General features: G+C 41.1%; 2 protein-coding genes across 2 annotated transcripts; both read left to right on the top strand.

The window, feature by feature from the left end:
- Positions 1 to 409: 409 nt before the first annotated feature.
- Positions 410 to 1,370, top strand: zgc:194655 (uncharacterized protein LOC794380 homolog). Its single transcript, XM_060834255.1, has 2 exons — positions 410 to 639; positions 946 to 1,370. Exons 1-2 carry the CDS (start codon positions 495 to 497, stop codon positions 1,071 to 1,073), a joined length of 273 nt encoding a protein of 90 aa, XP_060690238.1. The 5' UTR covers positions 410 to 494; the 3' UTR covers positions 1,074 to 1,370.
- A 14,091-nt stretch (positions 1,371 to 15,461) lies between these two features.
- On the top strand, positions 15,462 to 22,173 carry LOC132821587 (uncharacterized). The gene is made up of 4 exons (XM_060834254.1): positions 15,462 to 15,611; positions 18,520 to 18,617; positions 19,227 to 19,400; positions 20,604 to 22,173. The coding sequence occupies exons 1-4, from the start codon at positions 15,524 to 15,526 to the stop codon at positions 21,069 to 21,071; spliced, it is 828 nt and encodes a 275-aa protein (XP_060690237.1). The 5' UTR covers positions 15,462 to 15,523; the 3' UTR covers positions 21,072 to 22,173.
- The last annotated feature ends 567 nt before the right edge of the window (positions 22,174 to 22,740 follow it).

Genomic DNA, 22,740 nt, shown 5'->3' with positions numbered 1-22,740 from the left:
CAACAAGAAAATTTAAAAAGTAGGTAACCATTGTTGTGATTGATTTACAAATACCAATTGGCCATACCGGTCTCCTATGCAGTCATAGGCTTTTCCAATTTTAGCAGCTCCAAATCAATCCCAATCCAAACAAAATGTAAATAATCACCACTAACCCTCAACCCATGGTTACAGTATGGAAAGTACAGATGACCTTTTGTTCACGTATAGGCAGTGGAAGTCACTGGCTGGGCCAACTTTATTGTCAGTCCCTTAAGAAGGTGTGTTGTGAGATGGCCTTAATGTAGTAAAACACTTCTTAATTTATTATGGATATTTGACACGGAGCAATTTCAGGAAGTTGTTTCCAGTTACATCCTATTGAGATTGTTCAGTGCTTACATCATACTGAAATTAAAAGTGAAACTGAATGTATTTATTTCATTTGCAATTGATCTTGAAAACTACGCACGAGATAAACAGCAACTTCCAAATCCTTTGCCGCAGACAGTACAATGGGGAAAATCTTTCAAGTGTTTGTCGTAGGGTTGAAAGGGGAAAAAATGACTATTGATGTTTCACACACTGAGGCAGAATTTAACAGGATTCCCGTTCTCAAGTTTAAGGAATTGTTGTTGAAGAAAATGCCGGGAGAAGCAGGTACGTGAGCAATAACAGAGCATGAGAGTGGGCTTTTGAAAGTGATAGCAGTAATCAGTTAAAGAATTGAGTGGACAATCATAAGACCTGGTGGTACAAAATGAGAATTAAACTACATGATACCGATTCAAATCTTTGGGTTTTAAAGCGCTTATCCCAAACTTTAGAATTTAACTACCAAAGGGATGCGGGGTCTAAATCCTTTTAAGGTTAAAATTGGAATAACTAACCATAGTATTTAGGATGTTCTTGAGGTTTTTTTTACGTTTATTCATTTTTCTCCGTTTGTTTCTTTTGGTGGATTAGCCACTGCAGATCTGCGCCTTCTTTTTGCCAACAAAGAATTGGAGGATAACAAAAAATTCTCTGAATACAGCATCACGGACAAATCAACAATCCTCTTGGTGTTACGCCTGCCTGGTGGAGGGGTCTAGAGAGAAGGGCTCATCACACCGCGAAAACAAAATCTTCCAATGGCCTGATGGATCCCTCGGATTGAGTTCTGATAACGCGAAATTACTCTGTTATTCAGAGATGTTAACACCACTATGTATTTCTTACTTTATAAATAACTTTCATAGCATTTATACTGATGTGGTGTGATAAACTACAAGTTGTATTTTAATATTTAGCACGCAGAAGAGCGTATTTGTTTGGTCTGCCGTCTTAAGTGATCTGTTATAGTCTATAATTGCTATAAAACTTGTTTTAGCTTTACAATGATTAGTAAATGAAACCAATTGTACTTTTTTTTAGTTTTAACTAATTAAAGTACGTATTGCATTATATTTAACTGATATGCTCCTTGGCAGTAACTTTATTTTATGCTAGCATTATTAATACGGATTGTGTATTTAATAGACCACAGAGCGACGTCAGAAATTAAATGGCTCCAGAGCGCTGTAGTAATATTAAAGTTCAGTGTTAGCGTCTATGGAACATGAACATCTCTGGCCAGGATGAGGTTTATTGCCCAATCTGATTACCTTTAAGAAAGTCCACAACTCAGTGGTTTGCCAGGCCATTTTGGAGGGTCAGTTAAGAATCAATCTAATTTATCGGATTCTGGAGTCATATGTAAGGACAGCCAATTTCCCATCCTCAATGCTGACTGAAAGAGATGGCCTTTTGTTTACAACAATTGATAGTTTTATGGTCACCATTGCGAAAATGAGCTCTTCATATAATAAAATCTCTACAGTGTGGAAGCAGACCATTTGGCCCATCGAGTCCACACTCACCTTTCAATCCAACCCTGCATTTCCCATGGCTAGGCAACTAGCCTGCACACCCCTGGACATTATGGACAAGTTAGCATGGCCAACCCAGCTAACCTTCACATCTTTGGACTGTGGGAGGAAGCTGGAGCACCCAGAGGAAACCCATGTAGACACAGGCAGAATGTGTAAACTCCACACAGAGAGTTGCCCGAAGGTAGAATTGAACCCAGTTCCCCAGTGCTATGAAGCATCGATGCCGACCACTGAGCAGCCGTGCTACCCCATGAGCCACCATGCCATCCTGTCCAACTGGTTTGAATGCAATGAATGGGTGAGAGGATAAATGCATCAATACATAAGGTGGTAGGATGGATAAATGAGTCTGGTAAGTGGTTAACTGGGAGGATGGGTGAATTAAGTGGTTAGGTAGAATGATAGTGGCTAGGTAGGCAGATGGATGAGGTATTAGGTAGGTGGAGCGAGTAGTTGTGTCAGTTTGGGAGGGAGAGTCAGATCGAGGGCTAGTCAAGCCAGGTTGTTGGGGGTGGGGGGAGCGCAGTCGTGCAGATAGTAGATGGTACTTCTCCAAGTATTTTAAGGGAGTAATCTGGAGGTTGGAGATTGTAGTTAGGTTGGGTGGGGGCTTATTTGGGGCATGGGTAGTTGGTGGTAGGTGTAGTTGGGTTGGGGGTGTTGTTGCAATGTCAAGATACATGGTTGGGATTTAAATTTGGGATTAGATGAAGGTGCAGGGCTAGTCTGACAGTCAAGGGCAGTTGGGATATTTGGAGGATGGTTGGAGGGTAAGTGAGTATTTTGGGGGTTGGAGGGGACAAGGTAGATGAGTTGAAGTCTCAAGGTGTGATTCAAGGATCAGTGTAACTGATTGGAGATGTCAGTAATGCTAGAATGGGTGAAATAGGTGAGCTTAGAGATTTATCATTCTGACATCATCAATGAAAAACATTAAATGGGCAGAAAGTTCCTTCACTTGTCATTTAGGTGTTATCACAATATTTATCTCCAAATCTACAGCATTAAATAAGACTACCTGATCATTATCATATTGTTGTATGTCGAACTTCATTGCGTATAAATTAGCAGCTACATTTCCTACCATGCTTACACTTCATCACCAGATCCTTTGGGATGTTCTGAGGTTTTCAAGTTGAATTTTCTATTATGTATCTTTAAGATGGACAATTTTTGCTATTAGATTAGATTAAATTAGATTCCTTACAGTGTGGAAACAGGCCCTTCAGCCCAGCAAGTTCACACTGACCCTCCGAAGAGTAACCCACCCAGATCCATTCCCCTCCTCCCTACTAATGCACCTATCACTATGGACAATTTAGCATGGCCAATTCACCTGACCTGTACATCTTTGGACCGTGGATCAAAACCGGAGCACCAGGAGGAAACCCACGCAGACATGAGGAGAATGTGCAAACTCCACACATACAATTGCCCGAGGCTGGAATCGAACCAGGATTCCTGCGAGGCAGCAGTGCTGACCACTGAGCCACCGTGCACACTGATTAATGAATAGACATTAAAGTTGCAATTCTGAACAAGAGAAATTGTTGCCCATTTTCTTCTGAAGAAAGGTTTAGGTTGGAGATCTAAAGCCAAATGCTGCAACTGATGGATAGCTGAAGAAGAAACACAAACAATGGAGACAGTCAATGGTTCAAACTGCATCTGCTAAGAAAATAGACCAGCTGATATTTCAAATACAATGCACTGCTTGCTGCATTACATAGAACATAGAACATTATAGAGCAGTACAGGCCCTTCAGCCCTCGATGTTGTACCGACCTGTGAAAATAATCTAATGCTCATCTAACCTACACAGTTCCATTATTATCCATTTGTGTGTCCAATGTCCATTTAAATGCCCTTAACGTTGGTGAGTCTACTACTGTTGCAGGCAGGCCGTTCCGCACGCCTACTAATCTCTGAGTGAGGAAACTACCCCTAACTCTGTTCTAAATCTATCACTCGTCAATTTAAAGCTATATCCCTCGTGCTTGCCTTCACCATCTGAGGAAAAAAGCTCTCACTGTCCACCCTATCTAACCCTCTGATTACCTTATATGTCTCGATTAAGTCACCTCTCAACCTTCTTTTCTCCAATGAAAACAGCCTCAGTTCCTCTCAGCCTTTCCTCGTAAGACTTTCCTTTCATACCAGGCAACATCCTAGTAAATCTCTTCTGAACCCTTTCCAAAGCTTTCACATGCTTCCTATAATGTGATGACCAGAACTGCATGCAATACTTCAGGTGCAGCCTTACCAGTGTCTTGTACAGCTGAAGCATGACCTCGTAGCTCCGAAACTCAATCTCCCTACCAATAAATGTCAACACACCATATGCTTTCTTAACAACCATATTAACCTGGTGGCAACTTTCAGGGATTTATGCACCAGGACACCAGAAATCTCTCTGTTCATCTACACTGCCAAGAATTTTATCATTAGCCAGTACTCTGCATTCCTGTTATTTCTTCCGAAGTGAACTACTCGCACTTTTCCGGATTAAACTCCATTTGCCACTTCTCAGTCCAGCTCTGCATCTTATTTATGTCCCTCTGTAACCCGCAGCAGTGACCCCAAAACAGATCCTTGTGGCACAACACTGGCAACTGAGCTTCAGGATGAACATTTCCCATCAATCATCACCCTCTGTCATTTTTCAGGAAAAATTTCTGACCAAAATACTAAATCACCTTCAATCCCGAAATTCTGTATTTTGTGCAATAGCCTACCATGTGGAACCTTATCAAACGCCTTACTTAAGTCCATATACAGCACATTTACCATTTTACCTTCATCCACCTGTTTTGTCACCTTCTCAAAGAACTCAATAAGGTTAGTTCAGCATAAGCTACTCTTCACAAAACCATGTTGACTATCCCTTTCCAGATGATTATTAATCCTATCTCTTATTACCTTTTCCAACCCTTTAACCATAACCGAAGTAAGGCTCACTGGTCTATAATTACCAGGGTTGTCCTAACTCCCCTTCTTAAACAAGGGAACAACATTTGCTATCCTCCAGTCTTCTGGCACTGCTCCTGTCAATAATGATAACATAAATATCGAAGTCAAAGGCTCTGCAATCTCCTTCCTGTTTTCCCAAAGAATCAAGGATAAATCCCATCTGGCCAAGGGGTCTTATCTATTTTCAGATCTTCCAAAATTGTCAACCTCTTTGTCAACCTCAATCCCATCTAATCTTGTAGCCTGTATCTCTGTATTCTCACTAACATTGCCCTTTTCCAATGTGAATACCGACGATAAATATTAAGCATTTCCCCTATATCCTCAGATTCCACACACAACTTTCCACTACTATCTTTAATTGGTCCAAATCTTACTCTCGTCATTCTATTATTCCTGATATACCTATAGAAGGCCTTAAGGTTTTCCTTGATCCTATCCACCAACAACTTCTCATGTCTCTTTCTGGCTCTTCTTAGCCATCTCTTTAGATTCTTTCTGGCTAACTTATAACTTTCAAGCCCCCGACCTATGCCTTCACACCCCATCCTCACAAGCCTTCTTCTTCCTCTTGACAAGAGCTTCAACTTCTTTAAGCTATGGCTGCCTCTCTCAAAAACTATCTCCCTGCTTGATAGATATGTACTTATCAAGGACCCACAGTAGCTGTTTCTTGAATGAGCTCCACATTTCAAGTGTGTCCATCACCTGCAGTTTCCTTCCCCATCCTTTGCATCCTAAATCTTGCCTAACTGCATCATAATTGCCTTTCCCCAAGCTATTCCTCTTTCCTTGCAGTATATACCTATCCCTGCCCATTGCTATTGTAAATATAACCAAATTATGGTCACTATCACCAAAGTGCTTACCTACCTCCACATCTAACACCTGGCCGGATTCATTTCCCAGTACCAAATCCAACATGCATCGCCCTTTGTTGGCCTGTCTACATACTGTGTCAGAAAACCCTCCTGCACACATTGAACAAAAACTGACATATCTAAACTACTTGAATTATAGTAATCCCAGTCAATAGAACATAGAACATAGAAGGATACAGCGCAGTACAGGCCCTTCGGCCCTCGATGTTGCGCCGACCGAATCCTACCTAACCTATACTAGCCCAATAACTTCCAAATGCCTATCCAGTGCCCGCTTAAATGACCATAAAGAAGGAGAGTTCACCACTGATACGGGCAGGGCGTTCCATGAACTCACAACCCGCTGTGTGAAGAATCTACCCCTAACATCTGTCCTATACCTACCACCCCTTAATTTAAAGCTATGTCCCCTAGTAACACCTGACTCCATTAGCGGTAAAAGGTTCTTAGTATCTACCCTATCTAAACCCCTAATCATCTTATACACTTCTATCAGATCTCCCCTAAACCTTCTCTTCTCCAATGAGAACAGCCCCAAGTGCCTCAGCCTTTCCTCATAAGATTTTCCTACCATTCCAGGCAACATCCTGGTAAACCTCCTCTGCACTCGTTCTAAAGCTTCCACATCCTTCCTATAGTATGGCGACCAAAACTGCACACAATACTCCAGATGAGGCCGCACCAGAGTCTTATACAACTGCAACATGACCTCAGGACTCCGGAACTCAATTCCTCTGCCAATAAAGCCCAGTACACCATATGCCTTCCTCACAGCACTATTTACCTGGGTGGCAACTTTCAGAGATCTGTGTACATGGACACCAAGATCCCTCTGCTCATCCACACTACCAAGTAGCCTACCATTAGCCCAGTAATCCATCATCTTGTTATTCCTACCAAAGTGAACGACTTCGCACTTAGCTACATTGAATTCCATTTGCCACATTTCCGCCCAGCTCTGCAACTTATCTATATCCCGCTGTAACCTACCACTTCCTTCCTCACTATCCACAACTCCACCGACTTTTGTGTCATCCGCAAACTTGCTTACCCAGCTTTCAAGTCCTTCCTCTAGATCATTTATAAAGATAACAAAAAGCAATGGTCCCAAAACAGATCCTTGTGGTACACCGCTAGTAACTGCGCTCCAAGATGAACATAATCCATCAACTACTACCCTCTGTCTCCTTCCAGCCAGCCAATTCCTAATCCAAACCTCTAATGTATCCTCAATGCCATACCTCCGAAGTTTTAGCATTAGCCTACCATGGGGAACCTTATCGAACGCCTTACTAAAATCCATATACACAACATCTACTGCTTTACCCTCATCCACTTCCTTGGTCACCTTCTCAAAGAACTCAATAAGGTTTGTGAGGCACGACCTGCCCTTCACAAAACCATGCTGGCTATCCCTGATCACGTTATTCCTACCCAGATGTTCATAAATCTTATCCCTTACCCCAATATTGGGGAAGTTAAAATCCCTCATAACAACTACCCTGTTACTCTAGCTCCTATCGCGAATCATCTTTGCTATCCTTTCCTCTATATCCCTGGAACAATTCAGAGGCCTACAGAAAACTCCCAACAGAGTGACCTCTCCTTTCCTGTTTCTAACCTCAACCCAAATTACGTCGGTGGATGAGTCCTTAAACGTTCTCTCAGCTGCAGTAATACTACCCCCCAAACCCCCACCTCCCCTTTTACCATCATCTCTGGAATAGATTTCAGAGCTGACAGCTCTGATTCATTAAGATAATTATATAACATCATATATGTCTTTCTGAGGTAGAAACAAAAAACTGCGGATGCTGGAATTCAAAGTAGACAGGCAGGAGGCTGAAAGAACACAGCAAGTGACGTCTGCATCTCCCGATGCTGCTTGGCTTGTTGTGTTCTTCCAGCCTCCTGCCTGTCTGTTCTGAGGTAGAAATGCAGTCATCTCTTTCACACACGTTTTCTGTATAATGGAGTCATGGTAGGGATTTGGTGATGTGTGTATTATGCAGTAACATCAGTAAACACAGAACTCAGATATATTTGCATGTCTGTGATATTATAGCCTGTGAAAAGATAACATTGTAAATAAACTTCAAGATATCTCGCTCAACAGAATCTGCCTATTTGTGGTATATAGTACACAGGGTAATATATAAGAGAAAAAAAAATCATCATTGCTTATAATAATTTTATCAACTGACCAATCATGGTTTATCAATTACTGCTCTCGGATCTGATGAGTGTTTCTGTCACCTTTGTCTTTTTTTACTTTCAAAGCTTTGGCTATGATACTGACAAAGCTCTGTTTCCTGAGCAGAGGTTTGGAATTTTAGTCAATTTGATGGCACACTTTTCTCTTAATCGGATGCCAACCCAAATGTCAGCATAGAGGGCCGGTCTGAAGCAGGCTAGAGCTAATGCTGGTGTTCCCGGGCCCAACCCTCCTTGACGGTGGGGGTTAGGGTAGTGCTCAACATTGTAATGAGACAGATCAAAGGACTGAGTTGTCTGAATTGTGACCAAAAGGTGGGCGCAACCATTGGGTTGGGGAGGTGTTTTGGATGGGGTATTTCAGAATGGGAAGGAGGAAGTAGGTTCTATACCAGGGAAGCAAGTAATTTAGAGCACCAAGAGGGCTCACCTGCTGGTATGCTGTAAAATCAGTTATCTCCTCCCCAAGCCTTTCCTTGCTTTCCAAGGTCAAGAGAACTTGATTGGCCAGGATTCAATCTGCAAATGAAATTACCATGTGATCATAGCTTCATTATTTCAATGACAACTTGCTTCCAGGGAGCGGGTTGGTTGCTCTCCACCTTACTTTCTGCTTCTATTAAACCCAAAATAAATGTTTGTTTCTTCCTCAGAAGGGAACTATTTAAGTACCCTTAAATTCTCTTAAATACCCTTAAATTCCTCACCTCATGGAAGAGCTGGCTAAATTTATTCACTTTAAGGATGTAAATGTCACTAGAAACACCAACTTTTATTAAACCCACCCTGACACACACACACACACTAAATTTAAAATGTTCTGGTGAGCTTCGCTGTTGAACAGCTTCTGTGGTGAAGGTAAGTTTGCAAAGCTGTTAGGGAGAGTTTCAAAGGACTTCAACCAAGAGTAGACAAAGAAACAATTATTTATGTCCAAATCAGAACATAATGTAACTTGGAGAGGAATTTCAGGTCATGAACATACCTACACCAGTCCAGAAAAGGCTATTCTCCTGTTATTTATAAATGGAATGGATTGAGAATAACTCCCATCTCAATCTTTATATTTCCCTGGCCCTACTATTTCTATTCATCCTCACTTGTACAATGACTGCTGCAATTGTTGTCCATAGCACAGTTTCTTTTGCACTCTCTGCAGGGTTTGATGCATTGTAGCCTAATTCCTGATGAAAGGCTCTTGCCCAAAACATCGATTATCCTGGTCCTGAGATGTTGCCTGACCTGCTGTATTTTCCAGCACCACACTCTCGGCATTGTAACAACACACAGGTTATATATCAATGTACTGCAAGGAGCAACAATATGGGCCATCTTCTAACTCACCATGATTCTAAAAGTATTGCTGCTGAATTTCTAAGTTACTGCCATTATAAAACAAAATGAGGAGGAAATGTATCAGTCAACATATTTTAACTTCTTCCCTTGAGTGAAGTGAACTTTGAAATCAGGAAGAAGAGAAAAAGAGAACAAATGTTTTCGGGGAATTACCTTCATATCAAACAATCCCCAATTCCTATAATCCCAACCTCTTACTGAAAAACAAAACAAAAATATAAGAATTCTATTTCAAATATTGTAATCCCAGATGATAGTAACTTTGCACAAGTCAGCTCTCAAAAGGAAGCACTGGCATTAATCATAAGTTTCATTTTTACTTTTAATTTTTCATTTCTGAGCATATTCACAAGGAAAAGCCAATGTACTTTTAGAAAGAGAACATAAACACTGTTACAGTATACAAAAAAAACATAAATTGCATTACTCTAGACAGGAGCAATTGGAATGATCTCATCTCTTTTATGTCAGTAATACCCTAACAGAAACTCCATCCTCAATGAAAAACTACTCTTATTGTTTGCTAAACCTTTTTGCTCAGCTGGCAGAGCTGTACTTGTTTTCCAAGCAGCAAGTTTCTGCAAATTCACCATTTTCTTAGATAATGTCTCTTCGCGTGACTCTTACATAAACTGCTAACTCAGCTCACTATTATTTAATGTGCGTTTCCAAAACTCAGGACTTCAACAACCCCTATCATGTCTTCATCTCTGACGTGGCCAGAGCCTTCTGCTTCAGGAACTCCCTTCTAACTGACGATTAAGTGCTCCCCAGCCCTGACTGCATGGGGACTGCTAATAGGAGCATCTATGTTGATATGTTTCTTTCTGCTGCATGAAACTGCTTTCAGTCACTTCTCTCTCCCACTGGTGCAGGTAAAATTAAAGTGAGGAAAAACATGAACAATTAGCTGCAAGCTGGCTTGTTAGTCATTTAACTAAAATCACATGACCTCTTGCTGATACTGTTTTGAAATCAATGTTTTTGATTTGCTGAACGTTTTGTAAAAAGTCAGATCTTCACAAAACTGGAATCAAAAATCCATTTCCCTCCATTTTAGACTCCAAATTCTTAGATATTATGAAGCTTCATAACATGAGTGTCTGTTTAATGAATGGCACAGGGTGCACACATACACAAGTACAGCAGAGGTTGAGGTCACATGATTACAGAAAGCCAGCCAAACACCAAGTAAAAATGCACTTCTCTGATCATCTACCTTTTCATAAATGTAAAGGGTTTTACACGCATGATTATTTATAATTATCAAATCATTCAAAATAACTATTATAAATGGCCATAAAGAAAATTATAATTCCTTAATCAGACTGTGTATTAACACTTGTCTACTCCATTCCCTGGTCTCTGCACATGTATTACAGGTGTAGTCCTTAGATCACACAGGTGATTTAAATCCAAATGGAGCACACTGTTGTTTGCTGTTCACCTGTTAACAACTTCTCAGTACTAGGGGAGTGTGCCATTGCTGGGCCGTGGAAGTATTGTTGCCATGGTAAGTGGGGCTGGTGATCCAGCTCTGCTGCTGGGGAATGATGGACCTCTGAGATTGATTGTTGTTCTGTACTCGGTGTAAGTGGTGTGATAAAGCCTTCCTGGTAAGTTGACTACATTGATGGCACAGCTTCTTTAGTTGTGGATAGATGCCCTCAGTTGCAAGGATATATCTGGTCTTTCACAATTATTTCATATATATGCTTGAAGTGACAACGAAACAAAATGATCATAAGTTGCCATCTGGTCTGCTTATTGTTGAGAGGTTTGCAAGTTTATTCAGTAAAAATTATCATAGCCTCATAAGGCTTCTCCTTCATTGAGAAAGATGACTGGTGATGGTTTAACCTGAGGGTTATCACACCACAGGTGAGGGGAGAGGTGGAGAAGGCGCAACTTTCATGGTAACTTTATCTGGTGTGGGATTTGAACCGATGTTGTTGGTATCATTTTGCATCACCAAGTTGCAAACCAAACCCTATGTACACTCTGATTGCCTCACTAATGCTCAGGTTGGGCAATGATTTGGCATTTTTAGACCATAAAACCAGAAGAAATAGGAGCAGAAATTAAACCATACAGCCTATTGAGTCTGCTCTGCCATTCAATCATGGCTGATAAGTTTCTCAATCCCATTTTCCTGCTTTCTCCCCATAACCCTTGATCCCCTTGACAATAAGAACCTATCTATCTCCATCTTAAATCCATTCAATGACCTGGCCTCTACAGCCTTCTGTAGCAGAGAATACCATCGATTCACCGCTCTCTGGTTGAAGAAGTTTCTTCTTATCTTCATTCTAAAAGGTCTTCCTTTTACTCTAAGGCTATGCCCTCGTGTCCTAGTCTCTCCTACCTACAGAAACATCTTCCCAACATCCACTCTGTCCGGGCCATTCAGTGTTCTGTAAGTTTCAACTAGATCCACCCTCCTTCTTCCAAACCCCATCAAGTATAGACTAAGAGTCATAGAGACGTATAGAATGGAAACAGATCCTTTGGTCCAACTCTTCTCTGCCCATCAGATATCCTAACATAATCTAGTCCCATTAGCCAGCATTTGGCCCATATCCCTCTAAACCCTTCCTATTCATTTACCAATCCAAATGCTTTTTAAATGTTGTAATTGTACCAGCATCCATCACTTCCTCTGGCAGCTCATTCCACACAATCACCACCCTCTACATGAAAAAGTTACCCCTTAGGTCCCCTTTAAATTTTTCCCCTCTCACCCTAACCCTATGCCCTCGAGTTCTATACTCACCCCTCCCAGGGAAAAGACCTTGTCTACTTAAGTTATCAATGACCCTCCTGATTTTATAAACCTGTACAAGGTCACCCCTAAGCCTACGACACTCCAGGGAAAACACCCCCAACCTATTTTGTCTCTCCCTATAGATGAAACCCTCCAACCCTGGCAGCATCTTTGTAAATCTTTTCTGAACCTGTTCAAGTTTCACAACATCCTTTCAATAGGAGTGAGACCAGAATTGCAAACAATATTTCAAAAGTAGCCTAACCAATGTCCTGTACAGATGCAGCATGACCTTCCAACTCCTATACTGACCAATAAATGAAAGCATACCAAATGCCTTTGGACTTCTGAATTTTCTCCCCATTTACAAAGTAGTCCATGCTTCTACTCTTCTTCCCTCCCACTTTCTCACGTTGTACTCCATTTGCCACTTCTTTGCCCATTCTCCTAATCTGTCCAAATCCTTCTGCAGCCTCCCCACCTCCTCAATACTATCTGTCCCTCTACCTATCTTTGTATCATCTGCAAACTTTGCCAGAATGCCCTCAATTTGCACTCAGTTTATCAAAGTAAGACTTGGCTTTCTGTCATTTTGCTGATTTTGTCACTCATGCCCATTAATACTTCTAGTTTCAGCAGTTTTTAATGATAGGAAGTGTAGCTTGAGGGAGTCTTTGGAATGGACTACTTTCCATACATACATTAGATGACTTTCTCCATTTAATTGCCTTGCACAAGTCTATGCTGTATTTGCTTGATTTCATCATGATCCTGGAGGAATTTCATTGCCATTTTAGACTTTTGATTTGACCAGAGATAGAACAGAGATGATGCAGTGTTGAATTTCCCAGTCTTTTAGGGAACAGCTAAATGCTTAATTTAACCTTGCCACTCACTACAATATCTGGAATGTTGTACTGACCAAAGTATTCTTTTAGACATTTTATGATCTTACTAGTCCAATTCCCAGCATTCAGAATATTAACTAATTTTTAGAAGATAATCAGTTCCTGCAGGCGTGAGCAAGACCACTCCCAGCTTCACCCATGATAATTTGTGGGCGGCACGGTGGCACGGTGGTTAGCACTGCTGCCTCACAGCGCCTGTAGACCCGGGTTCAATTCCTGACTCAGGCGACTGACTGTGTGGAGTTTGCACATTCTCCCCGTGTCTGCGTGGGTTTCCTCCGGGTGCTCCGGTTTCCTCCCACAGTCCAAAGATGTGCGGGTCAGGTGAATTGGCCAAGCTAAAATTGCCCGTAGTGTTAGGTAAGGGGTAAATGTAGGGGTATGGGTGGGTTGCGCTTCGGCGGGTCGGTGTGGACTTGTTGGGCTGAAGGGCCTGTTTCCACACTGTAAGTCTAATCTAAAAAAAAATGTCTGCCATGTCATGTGTGATAGGGGGTTCTTTAGCTTACTTAACATGGCATTTGCTATCAGTACTGAATTGACTAATGTGATGCTTAATCTCATACTTACGTTTGGCAAGTCGAACACTTTTTTTCTCTTCCTTAAATGAGATTAAATTCTCTGATGGCTGACATGGCTGCACTTCACCAACTCTGCTCATTTTCTTGGAACACTGACTATTTCTATATCTAAGCCTTCCTTGAAAATATTCAATATTTTTGGCTTGAACAGCATTCTGGAGCACAGACTCCCACAGGAGCTGTTCGTGAAGGAAGTTCTCCTCATCTCTGTACTAATTGACCCACCCCAAATCCTTAAATTATGTCTCCTGGATCTGGACTCAAATCCTCTCATTGTGAAAGCCTGTCTACTATTTGCTTCTTCTCCTTCTGCTGTACCTGCATGCTTATCTTCCGTGACAGGTGTACAAGAACATTGTGCCACCCCCTTTTCCAATCTATTGTCATTCAGATAGTAAACTGCCTTACTGTTGTTGCTACCAAAGTTGATAACTTTACATTTATCAACATTGCACTTCATCTGCCATGCATTTGGTCACTCACTCAACTTATCCATATTGCACTGAAGCATCTCCACATCCTCCTCAAAGTTCACTCTCCCATCCTTGATTTCCAATTGGTTCCTGTACACATTAATCCAGAAAACATCTGTACACTATCCAGGAATTCCTCCTCTAGGTTTTTTTTACTGATTTGATGCCAATCTATTGAAGCCAATGTCAATTTTGACTACCAAGAAACAACAACAAGATGACTGAATCTCCTTCCATCAATATGTTGGCAGTCATCACTGAATGAAACTTAACTGGACCTGCTGTATTAAAACTGTGGCTCCAAAGGTAGGACAGAAACTGAGAGCTCTGTAATGAATGATTCCTACCCTGACTCCTTGAAGCCTTTCTGATACTCAGAAAGCTCAAGTTAAGAGGATGGGGAGAAGCTATGGGATGGAGATGGATGTGGCTGTTGCAACACTCTCAAATTCCACACCATAATTGTCACAAACGTTTATTTAATTGTTACCTCTACGACAAAGCAGAAAAAGTAATTCCTGAATTAAAACATTTCATGACCGTAATGGAATGATAGAGCCCATTGCAACAATTCACTCAAATAACATAGAAAGGATTAGATTACCTACCATATGGAAACAGGCCTTTCGGCCCAATACATCCACACCGACCCTCTGAAGAGTAACTCACCCATACCCATTCCCCTACCCTGATTAACGCACCTAATGCTATGGGACAATTTAGCATGGTCAATTCACCTAGCCTGTACATCTTTGAATTGTGGGAGGAAACCCATACAGACACAGACAGTGTGCAAACTCCACACAGACAATCACCAAAGGCAGGAATTGAACCCAGGTCCCTGGCACTATGAGGCAGCAGTGCTAACCACTGAGCCAAGGTGCCAACCAAATTATCCTCACTAGTAAACCCTACTGTTCAGAAAGACACAGGCAGGTTATATGTGGAGTCACCATCAGCTCCAAGTTTTTCACAACACGGATATAGGCATATGTGAACATTTCTTTAATATCATGGGCCACTATGCTGGAATTTAACAACATTCTGGGAGCACCAACCTGTTAAGGAATGCAGCAGATTAAGAAAGCCCATAATCACCAAATTCTTAGTGTGACTGGTGATACATAATAAACTCATTTTGGTAGTTTTGTCAGCAACCCAATGTCTAATATAAAAAAAGTCAAAAAGGTATTTCCTGTGCTTAAGTGTTCAGCATTGTCTGCAACAGCGGTTATGCTAAAAATAATTTGTCACCTTTAATCTGCTGCTAGCTAATACATGGTAACATTGCATATAAAGAAACAATGTGTGACTTACATCGAGGTCGGCTTATCACCGGCAAAATACGGCGAGAACTGCGTTGTGTATTATCATTTAAGTCGCAGTGAATGCTGCCAGCTTCCTGTGCTGACTTGTGGAAGGGACTTTCCAGTCCAATTTATATTCAGTGTTTCTGTACAAAGATCACATTATACAGCTGGGAGATGACAACGCTACAACAACAAATAGAAAAGCGTTACGATCCAGACGACCGTACGCTGAAGTTTGTGAAAAGGAAGGATGAGATCACAGGTAAAGTAAAATATATGCTTTCTGTTATCTGCATGTCAAGTTTTGAACCAGCAACAAGAATTTAGTTTTAGAATTTTTATTCGCAAATTCGTGATAATCGATTAACATGATAAATTATTTTTTCAAAGGCCTTTAAACGTCTTTTGATTTTTCTTCGAGATGACCACGTCCTTTCAGATCAAGGCGGTGTGACTTCAACTGGTTAAGAGCTGATTTAAGTGCAAATAAAATGATGTTACTATTACACTGAAATATACACTAAACATTTCGATGCTTTGTCTTGTATATAAATGATCACGGTTGAAGCTTATTTACTTTGCCAGTAGAATTATGGTGTATTCATGTTCACATTCCCAGATAGTGAGAAGTGAAAGTAAAATCGTCATTGTCCCAATCTCTAATTAAAGAATAACAATTCAGTCATGATTTTACCCTACAGTCACCATGCCTTAGATGAGGGAACAGGTTGAGAAGGCAACTCCTTCATAGTGACTTCAGCAGATGAATGATTTGGAGATGCCGGTGTTGGACTGGGGTGTACAAAGTTAAAAATCACACAACACCAGGTTATAGTCCAACTGGTTTAATTGGAAGCACACTAGCTTTCGGAGCGTCGCTCCTGACAATCACCTGATGAAGGAGCGTCGCTCTGAAAGCTAGTGCTTCCAAATCAAACCTGTTGGACTATAACCTGGTGTTGTGTGATTTTTAGCTCAGCTGATGAAGGAATGGAATCCACGCTGTTGTCATCACTTTCAATCACAAATTAGCCATCCAGTCAAATTTTGGTGATCATTGTCAGAGCTCCCCAGATATCCTTTTACATCCAGTAGTCCCCACATACCCCGGGGGATGCGTTCCAGGATCTACCACGGAAGCCGGAAACCGCGGATAGGAGCGAACCCAATCACTTCAATGGGAAATGTACCTTCCAGGCAACCTCCTGACCCCTGGTTCCCGATAATATGTTTGGGCCGCAGTAATCTGCGGGTAACTGAAAGTGCGGAAAATGATTCTGTAGTTACCGGGGTCGCCCTGTATATGGATGGTGAGGTGGGGAAGGTTTCAATCTACCTCATTTGGGGGCTCTTGACGTACAGTAGTAATGTCCCTATCTCTGTGCCAGGACAGCCAGGTTTAAATCCCACCTCCTCCAGAGGTGTGTTATAACATGCCAGCGCAAGGTGACTTAAAAACGACAAAATGAAATTTGGAAGATGATCTTTGTTCCAGCTATAACTGTAGTGCAAATGCCACTTCCTCATAGAAAATGTGAAGGTCCTAGGGCGGCACGGTGGCACAGTGGTTAGCATTGCTGCCTCACAGCGCCAGAGACCTGGGTTCAATTCCCGCCTCAGGCGACTGACTGTGTGGAGTTTGCACGTTCTCCCCGTGTCTGCGTGGGTTTCCTCCGGGTGCTCCGGTTTCCTCCCACAGTCCCAAGATGTGCGGGTCAGGTGAATTGGCCATGCTAAAATTGCCCGTAGTGTTAGGTAAGGGGTATATGTAGGGGTATGGGTGGGTTGCGCTTCGGCGGGTCGGTGTGGACTTGTTGGGCCGAAGGGCCTGTTTCCACACTGTAAGTAATCTAAGTTTACAAATCTAAGTAATCTAATCTAAGACCTGGGTTCAATTCCTGCCTCAGACGACTGACTGTGTGGAGTTTGCACGTTCTCCCTGTGTCTGCGTGGGTTTCCCCCGGGTGCTCCGGTTTCCTCCCACAGTCCAAAGATGTGCGGGTCAGGTGAATTGGCCATGCTAAATTGCCCGTAGTGTTAGGTAAGGGGTAAATGTAGGGGTATGGGTATGGGTGGGTTGCGTTTCGGCGGGTCGGTGTGGACTTGTTGGGCCGAAGGGCCTGTTTCCACACTGTAAGTAATCTAATCTAATCTGTGTGAGATCTATATTCCAGTTAATGAATATTAATGACTGGATAATTAAACCTCTTGGATCACATTTTCAGTTTCAAAGTGGTGTTCCCTTTCAGAAATTTACATATAACAATAGTTGCTTTGCCTTGTTATTTCGTCACTTCTTTATAAATTCCTGTTGAGCTCAGCAACTTTCAGGTTCCAGGAATTTTAATGGCCATTTTGAGTTATGCCAGCTCAACTTCAATTACTTCCTCTCAAACTAAAGCCCCATTTCTGAAATGGCAGCCAGACTACTGAGACCCCTCGGAATCCTAGTAGCACACAAATCCACCAAAACTCTCAAACAAAAACTAACAAACTTAAAAGATACAGTACAACCCATGGACAAAACCAACATCATCTACAAAATTCATGCAAGGACTGCCACAAAACTATATAGGACAAACAGGAAGAAAGTTAGCCACCAGGATACATGAACACCAGCTAGCCACAAAAAGATACGACCCTCTCTCCCTCGTAGCCCTACACACAGATGAAATAAACCACCATTTCGACTGGGACCACACATCTATCCTGGGACAGGCTAAGCAAAGACATGCCAAGAGAATTCCTAGAGGCCTGGCACTCCAACCACAACACCATAAACAAACACATAGACCTAGATGCCATCTATCAACCCCTCAGAAAACAAACAGGAAGTGACATCACCACAAACCCCAGGAACCCCATTCAGGAGAAAGATATAAATAGAAAGCAGGAGAAACAGCTTCGCTTCACTTGGAGGTCGCCACTGATGATGTTACCTAGCCAGGTAATGAAACATCTGGATATCAAGCCTACAGCTCAGTGAGCAAACCTCACCCTGAGCTACAAACCTTCACAAACCTTGCAAAAATCCATCATCATGTTAAGATGTTCATCAAATATTAGTCCAAGGTCAATGTTTAAACTGGCCCTTCTGTTATTGGTAATTCACATTTGCTGATTCCCAAATAGCATCCTTTCAAAAGTGACTGTGTTCCTTGCCATTTCAGGAGATGATGATCCTAATATTTTGCGAGCAGAAATGTCCTGCAAACATGCAGTTGATCCAAATTCACTGACCGGTTGGTGTCGAAGTCTCCTAGATCAGGTAAGCATTTTTGGCTTTTAAATTGAGTCTGTCAAATTTAAAGAAACTGTATAAATGTGTAAAAATACAACAATGCTTTATTCCACCTGCAGTGATGCTTTTTATGTTTTTTTTTCCAAATTTGAATTTTATTAATATAATTGAATCATTCTTGTCCCTAGTTTCTCATGCAATAAAATGTACTGCAGTGAACATGTCAAACTTTGCTAGACCACAATCTCCCTAAGGAGAAGTTTCAGGTAGTCTGGAGTACATAACACTTGTTAAAAATTATATTCTGAATATGTGGGCTTTGTGAACAATACCACTACTTATTGTACATCAAAATAAATTACTGCACATTGTACTGTATGATGTGACTTTGGTTCTTGTCATCTATTTATTTCAAATTTGGTATTTTATTAGTATTATAATATTTAGTTCTATCTTCAACAATTTAAAATAAAAATCTGCAACTTATTTATCACTTTTATTACATTGAATCTACCTGAGTGAGTTGGGAACTCAGTTAGTGAATTGTAACTGAATGATATACTACTCTGCCACACACATGATGCTCACTGAATTGAAGTTTGAAGCTTTCATTTGCATTTAACTTTGGAACCATAGGGTCAGTATAAGTTCTTCTGCCCAGCACTAAAGGAGGGAACGACAGAGAAATGTGGACATGAATGGCCCTATGATGAAGTTCGCAAGCTGGCAGTTCTGACCGCAGAAGAGCAGCAATATTTTGAGGAAACTGTTGCTGTGTTGGCTGCAGCTGAGTACTGTGAATACCAATCAGTAAGTTTTCTACAGAAATAACAATGCAAGTTAACTGTCACGTCACATATTGATGTAATTAAATGTTGAGGATTTACGTCATTGAAGTAAACTGTCCAAAGTTTGAGCCCCAATACAGATTTCAACAGCACATCATCAATTTACACATATTCCCTGTTTTTTTGTCAGCTGGCAAATCTTCCATCTATGCTTGATTATTACCCGTTACTCTGTGAACTTCCACTTTGTACAATAACCTTTGATGCAGCAACTCCTCAAATGTATCTGGAAATCTGAGTAGAGTATGTCTGCTGGTTCCCCTTTATCCTTAGTACAAGTTACTCTTTCAAAATACTCTAATAAATTGGTTAAAAATGATTTCCCTTCAACACAACCATCTTGACCCTTACCAATTACCTTGAATTTTTCTAAGTGTGCACTGTAATCACTTCAATAATTGATTCTTCAAGCTTTCTCACACCAGACATCAAGTGAACTTGCCTGCAGTTTCCTATTATGTGCACACTTTCCTTCATAAATAGATTAGTTATTTTGGCTTTCTTGCATAGTCCAGTAGAATCTTTCTTGATTCAAAGGAAGTTTGGAAAATTTCGACAAATGCAATTACTTCTTTAATTGCCACCTCTTTCAAGTCTCTGGAATGAAATTCATCTGGAGCCAGAGACTTGTCAGCCTCTAGGTCCAGCAGTTTGTTTAATACAGATTTCCACATGATTGTGATCTCATTATGTTCCTCTCTCCCTTCCATTCCTGGTTTATAGCTGTTATTGGCAATTTTAAAAATATGCTCTATGGTGAAGATGTTATCTCATCCAATATTACTTTATTATCTACTCTTAATTCCCCATTCTCATGCTCTAGAGGTCCATTACTCCTTTTACTTATTATTTTACCTTTCAGATTCCTAAATGAAGCACTTGCTGTCTGGTTTTACATTCCTAGCTAGCTTCCCCTCATACTCTAATTTATTTCTTTTGCTTCCTTTTGTTCATTGTAGGAGTGTAGCAATCCTGGGGTGTTGTGAGGAGTGGATTTAGGGTCTTGATTTTATCAGAGGAGTGATGGTTAAACTGTTAACACATCATCATTGATAACAGAAACATCAGCAACTTCTGGGGGTTTGCACCTTTCATGGTTGCAGTCTGGGTTATCAATGTGTATATATTCATGTCACTAAATATTTGGCCTTATTTTTACCACTAGTGTCCAGGATGCAGCACATTTGTTGAACGCAAAGACCTGGATAACCTAAGTGTCCGCTGCATTATCTGTACTGCTGAGAAACGGAGTGTTTTTGAATTCTGCTGGCAATGCCTGAAGCCATGGAAAGGACCTGGGCCACGTTCTGATCGATGTGACAATGAAGGATGCACCAACATAGAATTGGATACACTGCGTACCTGCCCATTAATTAACCTCCCAGATACTGTTGTGACAAATTGCCCTTCTATTCGGGCCTGCCCTACTTGTGGCAGGCTGCTTGAGCACAACCAATCGGGTTGTAAAAATATTAGATGCAGTAGGTGTTTTGTCGAATTTTGCTTTGTCTGCCTTGAGCTGACGGCGACGTGCCAGGCCACCAGACAAGAGTCATGGTATAGTTATTGTGCAAAAGCGATGGCACCAAGGCAAAATTCAATACCAGTCTGGAAACAAAGAGGTTCTCATTAGTTGTATTACTAGTGATGTTCACAATAAGATAACACAGGATTTAATGGGCTGAATTTAATTTCCTCCCCTCAATGAGTCCGTTGGCAGGGATTTTCAATCAGGTGTGAAGTCACCAGATGAGTACCCTTAAACTTTGAACTTTCACTACAATCCCTCAGGGAAGGCCTATGGACAGCCTTCTCTTTCTTTTTCCAGAATTGGGACACTATTGTGCACCACAAACGCACCCAGCCCATAACAGTTGTCTATTCCGGGCCTGCCTAGAATCTATGTATTTTTTTCCCCAAAATCACCTGTGATTATTTTTATATTTTACAGTGAGACAGCAAATGAAGACAGCTTTATAAAAAGGGTTTATTAACATTTTTTCCCACCACCCCAAGAATACACCCATGTAGCTAATTGGCAAGCTATGCCTGTTGAGGGCAAGGCTAATGTTAAAAAGTGAGAGAGGTTAGGGAAAGAGGGAGGGGACTAGAAAGAGGCTTCAAAATTGTCACAGCTCTTCGATGAGGACTCTGAGAGCCAGGGAGGTGGGGTAGAGGTGATGGGGAGACCCTACAGAGCACAGTAGCCAGAAGAGCCTCTGAAAACGCAGGCCTGACACCTGTTAAAAATCATTCAAAGCCTTATGACTGCCATTACTGCTTTGGAGCCCATGACCACAAAGGTTCAGCTCTCAACCTCTTTGAGATCACAATCCTGACTTTGAGTAGTCCCTCCGTAATTATTCTCAATACCAAAGTGGAGACTTCATTGATCAAACAGATGAACTTCAAGAGTGAATCCACTTTTCTGGAAATTACATGGAACATTGATGAAATACAAGCTAGCATATGTGGTGGAATATTTGATTATGCTTGCCTGGAAAGATTAATTGAATAATAATGGCTTGAAGTAATTGCTGAACCTTACATTTCAAAGCATGTGGGAATGTGAGCGATTAACATTTAAATAGAAGAGAGATTTTCCTCAGTCATTTATGTTAAACTAGAAGCTGGATGAAGGAACTGGAATCTTTAAACCAAATGCGGGTATCTTTACCTGCAATTTTACTATAAACTGTCTGCTTATAATCAAATAAATGAACATGGTGCAATAACTTACTAAGTACAGTTTGATTCTTTAAGGTCAAATTTAATTAACAGAAATTTCTGTCAATCCCACTGGATGAAGAGACCTCAACTGCAGATAACAATCCAGACATGGTTCTGGTAAAGCCCAATAATTTTTAAGACCGCAAAATTCAAGTCTAATGCATCGATAGTTTGAATATTAAGGGTGCCTTTTGGGAACAAAATGGCAATCGCACTAAACACACAAACACTTCCACCTGTTGCATGCTGGACACCAATGTTTGAAGTGTTGAGAAAGAACTGTAAGAGTGTACTGCATGAAATGCACAATGGAGGCAGATTATCAATCAGTATGTAAGGTTGAATTAAGACTCTTGCTACCATTTTGAACTTCATTCCTTCAACTAACATGCTCTGTTCAACATATCCAACTAAAGATGTGCTTTCAACAGCAAATTAGCCTTCTTCTGATACCATCCCCTTTCCCCAACAATTTACTTAAAGAGATCATCAACTATGTTAATTTAGTTGTGCAATAAATCCTTCATGATCCCTGAGTCTGTGGAATTACTGAGGTTTCTTGTGCTATTTAA

Source organism: Hemiscyllium ocellatum, chromosome 13 (assembly GCF_020745735.1).
Source record: "Hemiscyllium ocellatum isolate sHemOce1 chromosome 13, sHemOce1.pat.X.cur, whole genome shotgun sequence".
Classification (NCBI taxonomy): Eukaryota; Metazoa; Chordata; class Chondrichthyes; order Orectolobiformes; family Hemiscylliidae; genus Hemiscyllium; species Hemiscyllium ocellatum.
This window is presented reverse-complemented; position numbering and strand designations above follow the sequence as displayed.